Source organism: Parus major, chromosome 17 (assembly GCF_001522545.3).
Source record: "Parus major isolate Abel chromosome 17, Parus_major1.1, whole genome shotgun sequence".
Taxonomy (NCBI): domain Eukaryota; kingdom Metazoa; phylum Chordata; class Aves; order Passeriformes; family Paridae; genus Parus; species Parus major.
The window spans coordinates 8,911,005-8,930,342 of NC_031785.1; the positions used below are offsets into that span (position 1 = coordinate 8,911,005).

The following is a 19,338-nucleotide window of genomic DNA, read 5'->3' on the forward strand; positions in this document are numbered from 1 at the left end:
TATTTATATATTTATAAATTTATTTATATATTTATAAAACTATATATTTATAAAACTCTTTATATATTTATAAAATTAATTATATAGTCATAACATTATTTATATAGTTGTAAAATAATTTATATATTTATATTTTTATTGTTTATTATGACATATTTATCTATACTTATTTTATATTGCTTACATATAAATATTTAATAGATATTAAAATTTAAATAAATATATTATTTATACATTTATAGCAATATTTTTATATTTATAAAATTATTTATGTATTTATAAGAATTATTTATATATTCATAACATTATTTATATATTGATACGAATTATTTATATATTTATATTTTAATTGTTTTATTATATATTTATCTATACTTATATTTCTTACATATAAATATTTAATATAATTAAAATTTAAATAAATACATTATTTATACCTTTATAAAGTATTTTTCTATTTTTATATATTTTATAATTTCTAATTTTTATATATTTTTTATATTTCTATATATTATATATATAGAAATTATTATTTCTAAAATTATGTTTATTTTCTTTTTTTGACACAACTGCGTGGAGCTAACCAGGAATCAGAACAGAGCTTCAGTGAGAATAATTGTGGCATCTGTGCTAATTCTCTTTTCATCCTGGTACCCCCTGCTTCTAAGTATGGAAATCTGATTCTCCTTGTGCCTCCACTGAAGTTTCTATTGATTAAATACCCAGCCCCAGCAGCAGGAGAATCAAGCCCTGCATATTTATTCTCCTCCTCTTAATACATCAAGAATTCCCTTTGGCCTCTGGAGTGCTGTATCACAGGGTGCCACGAATGCAAATGGAATTACAGTGATCATGTAGCTAATGAACACATTTGTATATGTATGCAAGCATTTCCCTACTCCACACCACCACCAGGAGCAGGGAATATCCACCTTCAGCACACTCACAGGCAGGGAAGGTGTGGGAAACGATGGATAATGGGAAGAATATCAACAGCAGCAGCCAGGCTGCAGTTTCTGGGGAGAAACAAACTGAAATCCTTCCAAGATGAAGGCTGCAAGCTCAGGACCTCACGCAGACCTTTGGATCGTTTCCTCTGAGGCTTTAAAGCCCAATTTGTAGACTAGAAGTGTCCATGTTTATGTTTTCATTATCCACCAGCATCACCCTCTATTTATATAAATAGACAGAAACTGCTGCAATGCATAATGTAAAATATTGTCAGCGTTTTCAAGAGAGAGATCAGTGATATCATCTCAAACCAGGGTACAAAATGCACACGTAACCTTTTCACCTCCATCCTTAATAGGACATTTTGAATTCTTTTCAAACACCTTTGAATTCTTTTGAGAAAAGTTATTTTATAGGGGAATAAATTCATTCCTGCAGAAACTCAGCCCATTTCAGAGTTGTAACAGCTTAAAAATAGGATGCATTTAATTTGTTAGAGCACTCCATGTTGACTTCTAAAGTCATCCTGTAACGTCAGAAAATAAATTGATTTAAATCAGGTTCAAGTACCAGTGGCAATTAGAACCTGCAAAGTCACAGAAATGTCAGGAAGTGTCTGGATCAGATACACACTGGAATATCTACAAGGAAATATCCTCAAAACCACTCCTGAGCTGGTTCAAACGCTTGGCAAGTGACTCATCCAGCACAAGAGCCATTCTTGGGTTTACTACAGCCAGAAATGCAGGTTTTTAGTTCTGTTCCACTTCAGCCAGCCCCAGCCCAACCCAGAGTAAAGAAACAGCACAAATCAGGGTGAGAATCCCCAAAAAGCTCGGGGGGAGAGGAGCTGACTCACCCTGTGAGGACCACGACGAAATCCATCACGTTCCAGCCGTTGCGCAGGTAAGAGCCTTTGTGAAAAACAAAGCCCAGAGCGATGATTTTGATACCAGCTTCAAAACAAAATATTCCAATAAAGTACGGCTCGGTGTCGTCCTGGAAAAGAAGGGAAATTAAAGGAGTCAAGGAGATATCCACGTTCCTGCTCTGCAAAACAATCCTCAAAACAGCTGCAGGCACCAGCTTCACACCTTCCCCACTCTCTGAACAGAAATTAGAAGGTTTAACTTTACTGGAACTAAGCTCAGGGAGGAATTCCATTGTTATTTCTCTGGAATGAATTTTCTTTATGAATTGGCACTTCCATTGGCCTTCATCCTGGTGGTTTCACGCCACACTTTCCACCCTTATGGAATGTTCTGGAGGGAGTTTTGATGCGGAAATTTTGCTCTAAGGGTATATTTAAATTAGAGATGACAGGTTTCTGGAGTTATTGGTGTAGAAGATGCTCTGCAATTCATCCAGGAACCTGAAACAAGAGGGTGTCTTGGGGTGCAAATCAGCACAGCGAGCCTGACAGCACTGACAGGAAATTATTTATTTATCATTTATTCCATCAGCTCTTTCTCCGCTCCTTCTCCTCCATTTTATCAATTTTCACAGCTGCAGCCTCATTTGTTTTCCTTTCACTGGGGATCTGGTTCAGGGAGAAATCCCCAACCCCTCCCATCAGCAGCAAGATTTGTGTCTCAGGTCCGTGGTGCAGACTAACACATCCCTTGAGATCGCAGATTCCTGTCCTTGCTCACTACAGAGAAAATCAAACTCAGCCCCTACAATTTTCCTAAACCTTTTATTTCATCTCTGCACCAGATCTCTCAGGATTAGACTTTATTGACAGGAGTTTCAACACAAAGTCAGTGCCAAATGGAAGCATTCACATTTGGAAGGAAGATTTGGGCAGGGAACGGGAACAAAGCAAGAGGTAAAAGCGATGGGCATCAATTTCAAGAACTTGTTCATCAGCTTTGGCACCAGTGACCAATTTCCAAATGTGCCTTGGGTCCTGGTTTTCAGTAGAATTCAACGGAAGCAAAGCAGCCCTACCCAAAAAAGAAGCAAACCTCCACACTGAGAGATTAGAAATCTCTTTTACAGTGGCTTTGGCGTTTCTGGCCACCAGAACCAAAGAGCTGAGCTGCTGTTTGAGGCATAGCTGCTCACATTTTGCAATTCTCCCAATGACAAGAGGGGATTGTTTGTCCTCTGATGGAAAAAGAGCAGGAATGTCGAGGTTTGTGGCCCCAGAACCAAGGAAGAAGCAGGTTTGACACAAGCACGACAACTCCTGCTCAGCTCTGACCCACATTTCAGGACAGCAATTGCTCCAGAAATTAAGGTTTTCATCCCTAAAAGTTGAGCCTGTTCAGCCTTGAGAGGTGATGCTGAGAGGAGCCTTCAGCCCTGGGTGTCCCTGTCTGTTCCTGGGTGTCCCTGGGTGTCCCTGTCTGTTCCTGGGTGTCCCTGGGTGTCCCTGGCTGTCCCTGGGTGTCCCTGGCTGTCCCTGGGTGTCCCTGGAGGTGCAGGAAGGGTCAGGCTCTGCTCTGGGGTCCAGCAGTGGCTCCAGAGGAACAGGCAGGGATTGATCCCAGGAATTTTCCCTGCACAGGACACAGAGGAATGAGCAGGGATTGATCCCAGGAATTTTCCCTGCACAGGACACAGAATTTCTGCCCTGGGCAGTGCCCAGCCCTGCACAGAGAGCAGGGAGGCTGTGGAGTGTCCCTCACTGGGAATATTCCAGAACATCAGCCCTGTGCCCCGTGCTCTGGGGTGGCCCTGCTGGAGCAGGGAGGTGGCCCCAGATGTCACCACTGTGGTCCCCTCCAGCCTGGCCCCCCTGGGATGTGTAAGATGCCAGCACAGCCCTCCCAGGGAGGTTTGGCTGGCCATGGCCCAGCTCAGCAAGCCCACCAGAGAGCTCCAGTCACCCAGGATGTCTCCGAGCTGCTGGAAAATGCAACCCCTGGGGAGGATTTTTCCATCAGTGCCTGAATTTGAGTTTTGTTCCCCATATCCCTACACACCTCAGTGGGAACAGCTCTTCCACCCTGTGCTGTCTCTATTCCCCTCTGCCTTTCTGAGCTCCCAGCCCAGCAGCTCCACCTCCCGTGCCCCTGTGGAGAGGTGCCAGTCACCCACAGAGACACCCCAGGTACTGCCTGGCCAGCAGCAAAACACAGCAGGGGCCTCTTGAGCTCCCACTGGCCGAAATGGAGAGGAGAAAATGAAAATTCACCCCCAAAACTGGCTCTCCCCCTGCCAAGGAGGGGTTTGCACCTCCAAGCCCTCTGTGCCTCACTGGTGCTGCTCAGAGGACACAGAAGTCACCACTGCCAGAGCTCCAGCTGCCAATCTCAGCACTGTTTACCCACAGAGAATCAGGAATAAAGGCCACCAGACCTTTTATGACCTTCCACAGAAACCCTACAATGCACATATCTTCTTCCAGCAGCTCCACAGCGAGAGCTGGAGGCATCCCAGGGCTCCAACCCAGTGCAGAAGAGAGGGAACAAGGGAGAAGGGGTCAGAAATCATGCCAGAAGTTCCTTACAACTCCTCTGCCTTCCCTCCTGGACACAGCAGCCTTCTGACAGCCCAACCCACCTGTTCTTCAACCCCCCCAGCAGCTCCTGGTTCAGCAGTTCCAGATAATTCCTGCACACAAAGGCGTCCCAGCCCATCCCAAATTCCCATCCCACAACTACTCGCGTGCCTCTAAAAATAGCTCTTCCAAGAGACACAAAAAGAGCTACCTTTACCCACATCCACTCCTCCTCATCACTCCCTCACTTCCTTGGAGCTGGGTATCTACTCCAGTCTCTGCTCAATCTAGGTCAGGTGCCTGGTGGTTACAGCTCCCAGCTTTAAAGAGCCAGGCTCCAGGTACTCCAGGGTTCCATGGGATGTGCTCTTCCCAAAGTCAGGGCTGCACAGAGCTCTTAGGAAGTGGGTCAGGAGTTGGGTTTTTTGGGTTTTTTTTCAGCTTCTAGGGAAGCAGGAAGGCTCACAGATGGATTTGGGTATTTATTACAAAGAAGAGCTCTCATCTGTAGATGGGAGAAGCTGGGGAAATAAGAGGTGAAAGAAAGAGGGTCTTTTCTAAAGCCTGCCTAAATTTACACTGATTCAGCCCAAGAATCAGGGCAGTAACAAGAAGATGAAAAATAAAATTTCTCCCCCACTGGGGAGAGGTCCTGCAGCTGAAAAAAGGAGGATTTGCCTGACTGAGTGTGGTGGAAGGAGGGAAGGACGTGGATGAATGCCCTGTGTGGTGCTGAAATGGCCCTGCCTCAGCTCAGAGTCCCTGCTGGGACACCCTGAAGCCCCTTGAGAGCGAAGGTTGTGCCCCTGCTCAGGTCCCAGAGGGGCAGGGCAGGTGAGAATGAGCATCCTCGTGCGTACTTGGAAGGAGGGCGGAGAGTCTGGGCAGCAGCCAGAGCTGTGCCAGCAAGTTGTTTGCTGTGGACACAGCAGAGCTTGAGACTGGGCCAAACACACATTTAATCAATATGTTTCTGATCAGAAACAACTTCTGAGTCTGAAAAGTCATTACCGTTCCTACTCCACGTCCTGGTGTCTTTCCTTGGCCTTCAGCTGTGGCAGCCTGGGGAGGTTTGGGTGTGAAAGGCTTTGTTCATGCAAAGGTTAATATGAGCAGCTCACATATCACTGCTCTAAGTGCCTGGGGATGGGATCCATTAGTAAATTGCCAGAGCTGTCACGCTGAAAATACGGGAAAAATTATGTTCTGTCCTCACATCCAAACCCCAGGGGAGCCAAACACCCTGAGCCTGCAGGAAACATCCCACAGCACCTTCCAACAGAGGGGCAGAAAAGAGATTTCCTGTCCTGGAAGCTCTGAAATCATCCCTGTCCTCCTGGGAAAGGTCTCCTGGAGCTTCTCATGGAGAACTGAGCAGTTAGGGAGGAGACAGGGAGAGAAGGAGGTGTCGGTGTGGGCAGCCAAGAGCCTCGTGAGCCGCAAGGCTGTTCTGGGCTGGGATGGGAAGGTCCCATTCCCACGTTTGGGAATGTGGACCCAGCTCCCATTTGGAGCTGCCACCAGCAGGCTCTGGGATGCTCAGAACAGCTCCCTCAGCACCTCTGGGAGCTGGCAGCACTCCAGAGTGCACAAACAGTGCTGTATTTATTGGGATAGAGGGAGGCTGGCTCCACAGCCCGCTGGCACTGCGTGGAGATGGACAAACCTCCTCCTCTGATGGGAGGGAAACATTCCCAACATCCAGAGCACGTGGGACTTCCAGCTCAGAGCAGGAAGGAGCCTCGGGGTGGGTCAGTCTGCTGCTGCTGGGAGAATGAGTTTGGTTCTTGTTTGATGATCAAGAACCTGAGCCAGTCCTCCAGTTCTCCACTAAATGCTCTGATCACCAGACTGGTGCTTTCTCATTGCCCTGAGTTTGATCACAATTTCCAGCCCAGAGCCAAGTAATGCTCTTCTGTGCACACAGAAAATGAATTCTGTGCATACAGAGACAGAATTCTCCTAACTCAGACACTCAGAATCTTGGAATATTGCATGTGGTGAGACGCAGTTAACCCTGCCTGACAATAACAGGAGCGCAGAGAACAGCCCGGTGAGATTACGCTGCAGGATCATATCCTGGGTCTTGGGGAGATAAATGGAGGAAAATTGTGATTAAAAGACAAAAAATAATTGAAATGTTTGCATGGGCTCCTCCCTTTTTTTACCAGCTTTAACAGAAAATCTTATTTTTTTTTCTTTGTATCTGTGGAACAAATTATCAGGGCAACTTCAGTTTTCCTTCAACAGCTCTGCTGACATCTCCCACAAAAGGCTTATGGTGTGCACCTCATATCCTTGATTAACTCTTCACTGATGATCTCCAATTTGGGCATCTTTAATGAATCCAGGAGAAAAAAAGCCATACCTATTAACCATCACCCAAAAAAAAGACCAATTCCATTCCTGCTAAAGACAGCTGTAAAGCACCTATTGTTCTGCATGGACTCAGAATCTGGCTGAACAAACCTGCAAATGTATGGGAAATGTAAATGGGAACATTCCCCCACTGTGGTTTAACTTGGATTTGTAACATTTGTAATGAAACAATTTCCAGTTTATAGAAGAAACAGGAGATTTCTAAAGAGGTTTTGCTTTGAAATCCAAAAGACAGGTTTTCTTCCTCACAGTACTTACTCTTCCCAGCTTATGTTGAAAATAAAAAGTATTTCATGACTTGTAGATATTGTCAGTAAAAATCACTTTATACTTCAGAGCTATGAATGTGCTGTAGTTGACGTGGCTTCAGGATATCTGGATCAAACATAAATGCTTGGGACAAAAACCAGGGGTTAATTCTTCCTTCCACTCCGAGGCAGAGCCAACAGGGCAGGGATTGTGCATTTAACTCACACAGCTCTCTGGCACTGTTCAGTGGCAATGCCAGTGCCCCTTTGGAATGATTTAGGCAGGATCTGAAGGTGTGTGTGCTGTAAAATGGAATTAATACACCAGGGAAAATGACAATAAAATGCCTCTAGGATGCCCTTATGAATCAAGGGATACAGAGAAACATAAAACCAACATGAACCAAAGGATTGCCAAACCAGAACATCTCAAAAACTGCTTTTTCCCCTCTCTAATCCATATGTTTATACCCACAGAAGGCGCTTTCCCAGCTCAGTCCTGGCTCTAAAACCTGTCCTTTGCTCACACCCCCAAGCTGGCCTTGCCAACCAAGGCACACAAAGACAGAATGGCAGAAAGATCTACATAAAATCATTGATTCATTTCATCCTCGTACCTTCTTCACTAAAAATAATTCCACCAGAGAGAGAAAGCAAGCCCCATGCAGGAGGGCAGCCAGCAGGAGCACATCCATTCCCAAACCAGCAGCAAATTCTGACCCTGACTCTCCAGATTTCTCTCTGACACACTTTTTCCTGCCTCTGCAGGATGAGATTCTGAGAGTTGCCCACCAGCATGGGCCATCCTTGGGAACTGCAGCAATCCCTATTCAGAGGCTCTCGTTTCTGGCAGTAAGCCTAATGTTATCTTTGTTTGCATAATATAGCATCGACATGGAAAACACATATGGATCCATATTTATCCATCCTTTGAACGTGCACCAGGATTAATGCATTTAGGCATGCAAGACGTTCCAGATCATTAAAAGCAGAAGAAAAATCAAACCAAGAATTGCACAGTTTTCCTACGGTGATGATAAATGGGAGAATTATTTTGAAGCTATTCTTCTGTTTTCTTTTGAAATAAGGTAATTTGGCTCATTACCATAAAGCCTGTGGGTAAATTGTTCTCTGTGAGTTGGTTGCATGTTTTTGGGGTTTTTTTTGGAAAGGAAGTGTAATCATCTGAACCCAAAGTTTGCTTCAAAGGATCTGTGGCAGGAAGAGACACACAAATCCCAAAAGGTTACTCCGTTCTAGCACTCCCTGGGAAAATTAAAATTACGTGGAAGTTCATTTGATTCCAAAGATAATTCTAAGCATTCATCAGCCCCTTCCTGTCCTGGTTTAGAGACAACCTAAGTTTGAATTTGTGGGACGAGGTCCAGCTCTCTCCCGTGGCTGGGCAGGGCTGGCTGGAGTGATGAAGCATTCTTGTGCAGATGGGATGGGGAGGGGACGGTTATCCTCGCCGTGACGGATTTTTCCTGATTGTCAGATCAATGCCTGTCTGTTTGCTTTAAAATAGATCCAAACACTCCCAACACCGACTGCTTTCTGTATTAGACCAGGAACAAAAAAAAAAAACCAATGAAAATGAATGATTGCAACTCACCAATCTCTCTGACATCGGTGTCTTGTCTCCATCCGGCAAATGTTGTTCCAGAGCCAGCACAATACAATTGGCTATGATTGTAGCTAAAATCATGTATTCAAATGGAGTGGGGAGCAGAAGTTAAAGAAGACACTGGACAATACAAGGAGAACCCCATCCGAATCCTGCTTCTACCCACAGAGTTGCATTAATTGAACATTCTAAGATTTTTCATAATTTTTTTTTTTAAAAGACATTTGTTCCCCTTGAGTTTCTCAGTTCTTTCTGGGGTGTGTTTGGAAGAAAAGTAGGCAGCTGGCTCCTCACTCCTTTGAGAGAGTTAGAGACACACACACACAGTCTGAGATGCTCAAGGAATTTGGGAGCAAGAAAACGAAAGGTCCAAAGGAAATAAAAACCTATTCGTACTTACTGCTCTTCAATGAGATCGATAAGCTAAACTGCCTCCAAATTGATTATACAGCTAAACACCATCTGCTGAATTTTTCTTCAGAAGCATTTGACTTCAGCACATGGTGCAAATCAGTGATGGGCATGAAAAGTTCAGTTCAGAGTATCTACACAGGTCTAAAACGTAAATTACTGCTCAACTGTGATGCCCACTCTCGGTGAGAACAAAACCCTCTGCTCCCTTTCAGGATGTAGGAGGGAAGAGGGAAAGAACCCAAATCCAGCACCAGCTCCCCCCTTACTTTTTGCCACCATCTCCCACCCTGAGCTGTGCTGAGCCCCAGCTCTCCCAGGGCAGAGCCACACCACGGGTGGCAGCGGGGGCCAGGGCGGGCGATGGCTCCACTCAGCACCGCGGGGAAATGGACCCAGCACCAGGGAGAGATGGACCAAGCACCAGGGAGAGATGGACCCAACACCATGGGGAAATGGACCCAACACCGCAGGGAGATGGATTCAGCAGGTTGGGGAGATGGACCCAACACCACGGGGAGATGGACCCAGCACCACGAGTTTGATGGATCCAACACCATGGGGAGATGGACCCAGCACTGCAGGGAGATGGATTCAGCACATTGGGGAGATGGACCCAACACCACGAGTTTGATGGACCCAACACCATGGGGAGATGGACCCAGCACTGCAGGGAGATGGACCCAGCACCATGGAAGACAGACCCAGCACCATGGAGACACAGACTCAGCACTGCAGGGAGCTCCTCTGAACACCACGGAGAGCTCAGCTGAGCACCAGGGACAGCGCCGAGCCTCACCACAGGCACAACACCCAGGAGGGCTCAGCTCAGCACCGCCAAGAGCTCGGTTTGGCACTGTGGAGAGATTGGTTCAGCATCACAGGGAGCTCAGCTCAGCACGGTGGTCAGCTTGGCTCAGCACCACCATCAGTCCGGCTTACCACCACAATGAGCTCAGCTCAGCACCGTGGTCAGCTCAGCTCACCACTGTGGTCAGCCTGGCTTCAGAACCGTGGTCAGCACAGCTCAACGCCGTGATAAACTCATCGCAGCACCGTGCTCAGCTCAGCTCAGCACTGTGGCCAGCCTGGCTTCAGAACCATGGTCAGAGTAGCTCAACACCATGGTCAGCTCAGCTTAGCACCACGGTCAGCCCGGCTTCAGTGCCATGGTCAGCTCTGATCAGCACTGTGGTCAGCCCGGCTTCAAAACCGTGCTCAGCTCAGCTCAGCACCATCACCAGCTCAGCACCACCAACAGCTCAGCACCATCATGAGCTCAGCACCACCACCAGCTCAGCACCACCATCAGCTCAGCACCATCACCAGCTCAGCACCATCACCAGCTCAGCACCACCATGAGCTCAGCACCACCATCAGCTCAGCACCATCACCAGCTCAGCACCACCACCAGCTCAGCACCATCACCAGCTCAGCTCAAGCACTGTGGTCAGCCCAGATATAGAACCGTGCCCAGCTCGGTTCAGCACCGTTCCCAGCTCGGTTCAGCACCACGGCCAGCCTCCTTTCAGCACCGAGGGCAGCTCAAGCCAGCACCGCGGAAAGCTCCGGGCCCCGCCCGCCCGCCCCGCCGGGAAGGGCCGGTGCCTCCTCCGGTCCCGCCGGCTCCGCCGCGCCGGGGGTCCCCTCCCCACATCCCCCCGAAAGATGCAGCCGAATCTCCCAAGAGGCAGGAGAGGGAAAAACTGAGTCTACCCGAGCAGTCAAGGCGATGCTCTGCCTGTCACCGGGGGTTTGGGGCTTGTTTATCCAGACTTAAATGCAGGGAAGGAGAAATGGATGAGGAATTGCAGCAATCTCTGGGATTGTATAATATGGACAGAAAGATCAATACGTGTTTGTGTGTGCTCAGAGAGAAGGGAAGTGCATTGACTCCACTGGTGTATTTTTCCTGTCAGCCCCTCAGGAAGTGAAAACTGGGGAAGTCTAAGCAGGAGCTGGCCTCTGTGGCAACTGAAAGTGTTGCTAGGAGGCTGGGAGGAGGCCCTGCTGCTGTTAGCTGAGGATTAATAGGGGTGTGATATGAAATGAAAAGAAAACAACCGGCTCCCCTGAGACCCCCGGTGTAAAGCACTCCTGTACACACACACACACACACACAAAATCTGCTCCCTGGGAGCCCCAGCCTGCTCCCCTCTGCTCACGGCTCAGCATCATTCCGAGCAAAACCCCCTTCTCACTGCAGCTCACTTGGCCTGGGAGCTGGGTCTCAGACAGAAAGCATCTGCCCCTTTCACAATACAGCAGATGATCCCTCTCCCCACTTGCTGCCTACTTCTGCCACAAGGCTTTGCTAATTAGAATTTTTTTATCGTGCAGCCTGAGCTTGGGCTATGCACCTAATCAAAGTGCCATGATTCATGTTGATTCCAATGGATTCCGGAGGGGATGTGCTAAAACCGAGCTGCAATGATTGCATTCCTGGGATTTACCTGGGCTCTCAATGTCCCCTACTATCGATGCAGCTTCAGTGCTAAGGTGTCACCATTTTTATCCCCCATTCCTTCTTCTATTCGCAGGGAGGCAGAAGAGTTGGAAGGCTCCAAGACAGAAATAAAAATCAGGATTCATGGGCACGAACCTCACAGAACCTGACTTGAATTGTAGGAAATGTCAATCCATGCACCTGTACATCTCACCCCTAAAGACACCCTGACATGGCTTACACACACCCCTGGCATCAAGCACACCAAAGGCACCCTCGGTGCTCCCACGGAAGCGATTCCCTGATTCCCTGATTCCCTGATTGATTCCCGTATTCCGACTGCCACGGCCGTGCATCATGTCGGGCACACGGCTCCCCGGCACACACACCCATCGCACCGTCTGCAGCAGCACCAGACACTCGCCCTGCGCTGCCTGGAGGGGTCTCTGCCCCCCAGCCTCCCTCTCCCCCTCCCCACCTTCCCCCCCGTGCCCACACAGCCTCCCTGAAAGGATATGGCCACTCTGTTATTCGCTTGGCGTATTTCCGTATAACATTATCTTCACTGAAGATGAAGAGGGATCTGTTGACTGTGAAGCAGTTCTGTTTGACAGGGATGGGGTTGTAGAGAGCCATAGTCCTGGCTCTCTGAGCCATCGACTGTTTATACATCCTTTGGCCGGCTTGGGGGCCACCTTGCCGGCTGCTCCCTCTTCCAGCCCCGGCCGGCCCTCCACCTCCATAGCGGGTTGGCAGATCATCCCCAAACCGAGCCATCCTCGCAGTGCACGGAGCCGGGCGCTACAATCCAAACTGGCAGCCGAGGCGAGAGGAAGACGCATCACAGCGCGCAGCACTTCTCCCTCCGGGGGCTTCAGTTGCGGGATCGGGATCGATCGCGGCAAAAATAGATCGATATATAATAAAACGAAAAAGAAAAAAAAAATATCCCTTTTCCTTCCTCCACCCCCTGCGCTTCCCCGCCGCTGTGGCTGCCCGGGGGTCGGAGGAAGGCGCCGGGGCTCCGCTCACCTCCCCGTACAGGTGGCGTCTCTCCGGCCCGACCTCATGGCCGGGGCGGCGCGGGGTGGCCGCGGTGGCCGCGGTCCCTTGGGTGCTGTGGGCTGGGAAGGGGCTGCTGTGCTGCTGCCGTGCCCGCCGCGGGAGCGCTCCGCCGTGCCCAGCCCAGCCCGGCACGGCTCCGGCACGGCCCGGCCCCGCCGCATGTGATGCCCGGAGCCAATCGGCCTCGGCGGCTCCGCCCGCTCCAGTCACCGGCACCGGGGGGCGGGCGGCGAGGGAGGAGGGAGGATGGAGCCGGCCCGGCCCTGCCGCCGCCGCCCACCCCGGTAAATACGGCGGAGCCGCGGCCACTCCCCGGGGGAAGGAGGGCTCGGTCCCCCCCGCCCCTGCAGCGCTCCGAGGGGCGCAGAGCCCCGGCCGGGGCTGCCGCCGCTTGGATGGGTGGGGGGCACAGGCGAGGCAGCCCCCGCGCCTGCGCTCCGCTGCCCAGATGTGCCCAGCCCAGATGTGCCCAGCCCAGATGTGCCCAGCCCAGATGTGCCCAGCCCAGATGTGCCCAGCCCAGCTGCTGCACCCACGGGTGCCCCGAGCCGCGGCGCTGGGCAGCGCAGCTCCCGTCACCGCTCCCGTGCCCTCAGGACCCCGCGGACGCCCAGGGCGGGGGGGTCACGGTGGGAAATGGGGTTCGGGGAGAGGAGGGGGCTCAGCTGGCGGCCCCCGGGGGCTCGGGGCCGGGGCACGGGCGGATGCGGGGCGGGGGCTGCGGTCCCCGCAGCGCTCACGGGGCTGGGGCGATGCGGGGATGTGCGGCACGGGCAGAGCTGCGCCCTTCTGCACAACTTACTTTGTTTCTCCTTGGTTTGAATGACTCCTGCAGAGCGCTGGATACCTTTAATCCTGTATTTATGGATGAAATCCTTTAATCCTGTTTATTCCAACACCCTCTGTTGCTTCCCTCCAGCACAAGTCAGGGAGATAACTCCTCCTTGTTCCTGGAGCGCCGCACGGCAACAGTCACTGCAGTAGCTGGCGAGGAAATGCTTTTGCATTTCAGGCTAAATTTGGGATATAAACTATTAACTTTGAGAAGGGACCCTCCGGAGAAGTCAGGGCTGTCAACAGGGGGGCATTTTCACTTCCTCCACGGCAGGGAAAGCCTGGACTCCGCCGCTAATGTGGTTTTTGCCTTAGTCATCCAAGCTCGGTGCAAAACCAACCCACCGAGCAGGCGAGCCTGGAGCAGGAACATCTGCTGGCTTCAGGAGCCAGTCGGAGGGCTGGCAGCAGCCACAAGTGACACAAATAAGGTCTGGCAAGACGCAAAGGGTGACTCTCCGGAAGGAACCGGGTCCTTGTGTCGGGGCTCGGTGTCTGAAGGGCTCTGGCACACTGCAGCACAGCCCGGAGATGCTCCCGGAGGCGGCACCGGCAGCCGAGGGGAGCCGGGAGCTGCTCTGAGCACGGAAAACAGCGAGGGAAGGAGGTGAATCACATCCTGCTGCCTCCAGGGTCGCACGCAGCAGGAACAGACACGGACAGGGGTCTGCAAGCCCTGAGGAGCAGGGCAGAGAGGAGCAGCTCCAGCCTGGAGGTTGCCTTCCCCTGCACTTGCTGGAAATGCAAGAAAAGGCCTTTTCCCCCTGCCCAGGTTTGGGTTATTTGCAGATTAAGCTGAGTGCTGGAGCCTTTGGGAAAAACTTTGCCAGGATACAGAGGCTGGAGTGGTTCAGCATCCCCCAGACCCTGGGCAGGGATGCAAAGGATGTTTCCTCCTAGGAGTCCTCACCCCCGGGCACTGCCGAGCTGATCCACACAAATGGGAAAGTTGCCTTATTTTGTGGATGGAGAAGGAGGGTGCAGGGAGCTCTTCTTTCTTTAAAATTTTCCCCAAAACCCGTTTTTACCCTCACTGCATTGTATTCTGTGATGGATTTATCTTTCACCTGAAAGTCATTTCCCCAGCTGACTTATTTACTCCTTTCATTTTTATTAAACTTGCTTACTTAGAGGTTTAATTTTTCACTTTTGTGCTTCTGGCCACTACATCTCCTAGGTTCTTTTTCAGTGGAAAAATCTGACTTTTTCTCAGTGACCACTAGAAGAGGAAATGCCATTTTCAATAATCACTCACCTCTTCAGACGGAAATCAGTAGATGGAGAAAAAATACATTGGTTTCCACAAATCTTCACCCTCCTGTGCTCACAAAACCAGGAGGATGGATGACATAACAGCTCTAAAAAGGTAAAAAATAATTAAAAAAACCCAAACCGAGTTGTCTTTTGCATCAGGTCTTACTGAGAACCAGGGAAAATCTTGACTTCCACATCCCCATCTCTCCTCCTACAGCCACCGAACCACTCTGCCTCTCCCAGAACAAACTCCCCACCACAGCACTGCAGTGAAATCAGCAGCCAGGGCGGTGGGGGTGTTCGTGACAGAGAGAAAATGATGTGAGAGTGTGGTGAGGATGCTCTGTTAAACCAGTTTGCCCTTTCCTCAATCTGCATGCTCAGGGCTTTTTTCCCTGGATTGTTTTTTGCTTTTTTTTCACACCCTAAGGAAGATCACGCAGACCTTAAGCATCGGAAGCCTTAAAGAAGAGAAGGAGATTGCAATTGCGAGGATTATTTGGCTTTGAGAGGGGAAAGCGTCGGGATTTAGTTGGGCTTTTTAAGATTAGGAGAAAAGCAGGGGAGTTAAGAGAAAGCAAGAAATTTGGAGCACTGAAACAGGTCAGACATCCATAATCTCCCGTTACGAGAGGGCAAAGAGCATTCCATGGAAAATTCTAAAAATGGGCTCGGTCATGAGTGACTCCTCCTTGCAAGCCCCGAAGACAGAGGTGAGTAAATCACTCTGCTCTCCAGCACTGCTGAGCAAAGAGCCTTCCTCCTCCCCGAGCAGCTTTGCCAGGCAACCGAGCGTTTCCCTGGACTTCCACTCCCATCCCAAGCCTGAGGCAGGTGACTGGGCTTAATGGAGCAGCATTTCCATCTGGCAGGGCAGGGAAAATGGCCCAGAAGGGCAGGGATGTTCCTGCAGGGTGCCTGGCACACCGGGATCGTGGCAGACACCCGTGGCTTTGGTTGTTTGTCCCGGCAGGAGCTGCTGGGACAGTCTGGATCCATCTCTGGAAGGGTTTCTGGGTAAATCACAGAGTGGATTTGCATAGCACAGGCTCCCACCATCAGGGACAGCGGCTGAAATTTAGGGACACAACCCCAACATCCCCCTGAGAGCAGGACAGAGTGGGGACATTTGCAAAAACAGCAGCAGGAAAGAAGATTTCTTCCTTTAGGAGAGGAAAGGACTCCCACCATGCCCTGACTTCCCTGGTTCCTGCCCTACACCTGGAGCAGCTCGAGGGAAGGTCAAAGCTCCCCAGCACACCTTTCATCCAGGTGAGCTCAGGGAAATGCAGGTAGGCTGTGATTTACTCTGAATTTGCAAGGCTGAGGAACAGAGGAGCCTTTTCAATGCCATCTTGAGGCTCTGGATCCAGGCTATTGCCAAGCAGAGCAACTCCCAGGAGAACATTTCCTTTAAAAATAAACGAACAATACAGACTGCACATCTCCTTCCAGCCCACAGGAAGGTCCAGAGCTTCAGGCCAAGAAAAGCAGCTTCCCAAGGTGTTCCTGGCCAGGGATTTATGCTCTCCTCACTCCCATTTTGCACCAGCTGTGCTGGAGGAAAATCCTGCTGCCAGGCAGGCAGAAGGAATTGTTAAAGCTGGAGCTCAGGTCTGCCAGAGGATGTAGAGTGGCTTTATGTAAAATCCATGAGGAAGATGCTCTGATACTTTTTACGGAGGATAAGAGAGTGAACAAAGGGAAAAGAGGCCTTTTGAAGTCACAGCTCCTCCTGTGCAAGTCCTGATCATGGCATTGTTTAGTGTCCTAAACCTCCAGGGCCAATTGCTGCACAAACGTGGAGCAAGAGAGACCCTGAGCTCATCGCTTGGGGTGGGGGCACTGCTGGAACCATCCCAACCCCACAGCACCACACAGCTCTCCCAGCCCCCACAGACCAAGGGCAGCGTTTGAAGGATCAGCTGAAATGGATTTGAGGGAAGGGGAATGGGGGGACAGAGCTTGGAGCCCCCAGCAGGGCAGGGAGAGAAAGCAGGAGCCGGCTCAGTCCCTGCTCAGCACCTTCCCCACGTCACCTCCCTGCCCTGGGTGAGCCCCAGGAGCTGTTGTGCTCCTTCTGTTCCTCCTGAACTGAGCTCCTTCATAGCTGGATCACAGCTCCAAACCCAGCTGCTGCCTGTGGCAGCAGGGTTCAGCCCCAGGTAGCTCAAAAATGAGCTCAAAAATGAGGTTTTCAGCTCAGAAAATACTTCAACAAGCAGCACCAATGCCTGAACAGCACCACGCAGGAAAATTCACAGGAAATCACCAGGAAATCACAGGACACGGGGATGAAGAGGGACAAGAAACCTCAGTGGTGCCCAGAGTTCCCTTCTGAGCTCCAGCACCACCAGAAGAGGGTTTGCTCTGTGGGGAAGCAATGTTTGCACACAGACAGGAACTTAAAAGTATTGCAGGCATCATATTTTTATTTTCCACAGCATCTCAAAGATCATTTCTACCCCATTGGTCTCCAAAACAGCCAGAAGGGAAAGACAACCTCACACCTTCTGTTCCATTATTTGGACCTCAATTTAACCAAGGACTTGATCACCAGGAGAGGGAGATTTGGGAGTCTTTGCCTGTCTTTCAGTACATATCTGTCTGTGGTAAATGCTTAGACATCTAATCCTCCTTAAGATTCAGGTCTCTCCCCTCCTTAGGCTCTTCTGAACACTTGCCTGGATGTCTCTCAGCATCTCGATGTCAACACAGCCTTTCAAATCTGACTTTATCTGAACTGGAGTCGTGTACAGGCTCAGCTCTGCATGAGCTTCACTCTGGAAATCCAAGAGGCAGAAGCATCCCCAGGAGTGACAGAGCAGCAGGGCCAGATCTGGAGCCAGACGGGCAAAAAAATCAGAGAAATTTGGGGATGTCACCAGTCACTTTCCCAAGGGTTAATGGAAGCTGAAGACAAAAGCCCAGCCCTTCTGTCCCTGACCCCACAGGAGTTTCTGGACAGGACTCAAAGCTCTCAGGTGTCAAACCCCAGCGCAGCAGGAGTCACACCCTGCCTGGGTTATTGTCAGCATTGTCACTGATTAAAAACCGAGAGCTTTTCATCCTCTCAGTGACGGGTGAGAGAAACTGTTCAGGCATGGAAGAGAAATGAAGAGCCAGGAAAACGCCACGTTTTGGGATGAAACACCCGAAGACAAAGTGCAGGAGAGCCCAGATCCCCAAAGTTCTCAGAAGTTGTGAAGAACCTGGGGACTGGAGGCCACACAAGGAGAAGAGCAGCACATCTCCAAGCCTTCTCCTTCCCCAGCTGGAGGATGGCTGCTGCTGTGGAATTAAGGGAGCGGGCAGGGTGTTGGTGTTTGTGCTCTCACAGAGCTGAAAGCAGAGCCAGGACACCTGGGAGTCCCCAAGGCTTTGTCACGAGCACTTTTAACACCCCCGGGCACTCAGCCACACCTCCAGCCCTTAAATCACCATTTCCCCCATCTCAAAACAGGCGGCGAGATTCCTCTGCTGGTGTTTTCTCTGTTCCGGCTGTTCTGTGATGCTGGGGTGTTCTCTCCTCCTCTGCAGAGTGCTCAGCGAGGCTTCAAACCCTCTCGGGACCTCCAGTCAGCCGAAAACACCAACTCGAGGTCTGATGAAGTGCTCAATGAGCTGCAGTTAATGGGGGAATGGCTGTCACTCTGTCTGGGGCTGGATCTGGAGCCATGCAGCAAGCACAGATAATAGGAATTATAAAAAAAAAAAGCCATGCCCACTGCACAGCCTTCTAAATCTGAAAGGTTAATGCACGCCGAAAAGGAGAAACACAATAAAAAGCTCTGCAGCTACAGATTAACTCTCACTTCCTAGGATCTGTTATTGTTATTAAGGAAGCTCTTGAGGCAGGAGTAGGAGCTGGCTGCCCTACTTCCACCGCCTTGCGCTGGGAGTTGGGGTTTGGCTTTGCTTTCACGCTTTTCTCTCTCTCCCCCATTTGTTTTGTTGTTTTCTTTCCCAAACCTGCAGTGAAATGCAAACGACAAGGACTTTGAGAAGCAGCCTGAAAGCGAAATAACACTGACAGGCAGGGAATCCTCCAGGCAGGGGCAGGTTCGTGCTTTAGAAAGCAGCTCCCCCTTCCCCAAATCCGTGAGATGTCTGGGTGCCTCCCTCAGCATCTCGATGTAGAAACAGCCTTTCAAATCTGACTTTATCTGAACTGGAGTCGTGTACAGGCTCAGCTCTGCATGAGCTTCACTCTGGAAATGCAAGAGGCAGAAGCATCCCCAGAAGTGACAGAGCAGCAGGGCCGGATCTTCACCCGGAGACAGCTCCGGTGGAAGCCTCACATCCATCAGCTGAGCTCGGCTGCTCCGTGTTTGTTCAGCTAATGGTGAAAGTTATGTCCACACTCTAAATTAAGTATTCAGCTATTTTACAGACACGGTAAGTCGGTCAGCCTTAGCCTCAGTAATTAGGGCTTACTGTTTAATTAATCTCTTGTGGTCACAGGGAGTTCTCTCTCACTCTCTCTGGTGGCTCACACGGCCCAGGGAGGAGAGGAACACGAGGAGCTGATCCCTTAAAGCGGTCCCCACTGCACAAAGGGGAAGGAAAGGAGGGAAGGGGAGCTGCTGTGTCTCGCTGCTGGGTTCCGAATCCGCAGAACCGCTGAGGTCAGGGCAGGGACAGAGCTCATCCTGCAGCGGGGAACGACGGACCT

At 50.3% G+C, this 19,338-nt stretch overlaps 1 protein-coding gene across 1 annotated transcript in view; it reads right to left on the minus strand.

The window, feature by feature from the left end:
* The window catches only part of CACNA1B (calcium voltage-gated channel subunit alpha1 B), a 225,353-nt gene extending 212,645 nt beyond the window's left edge, over nt 1-12,708 (minus strand). Inside the window, exons 1-3 of the mRNA XM_015644531.2 lie at nt 12,028-12,708; nt 8,642-8,747; nt 1,811-1,950 (exon numbers count right to left, since the gene is read on the minus strand). Of these exons, the coding sequence (XP_015500017.1) occupies nt 1,811-1,950; nt 8,642-8,747; nt 12,028-12,287 (506 nt within the window). The 5' untranslated portion in view covers nt 12,288-12,708. The remainder of the gene's footprint in view (nt 1-1,810; nt 1,951-8,641; nt 8,748-12,027) is intronic.
* Between the last annotated feature and the right edge of the window lie 6,630 nt (nt 12,709-19,338).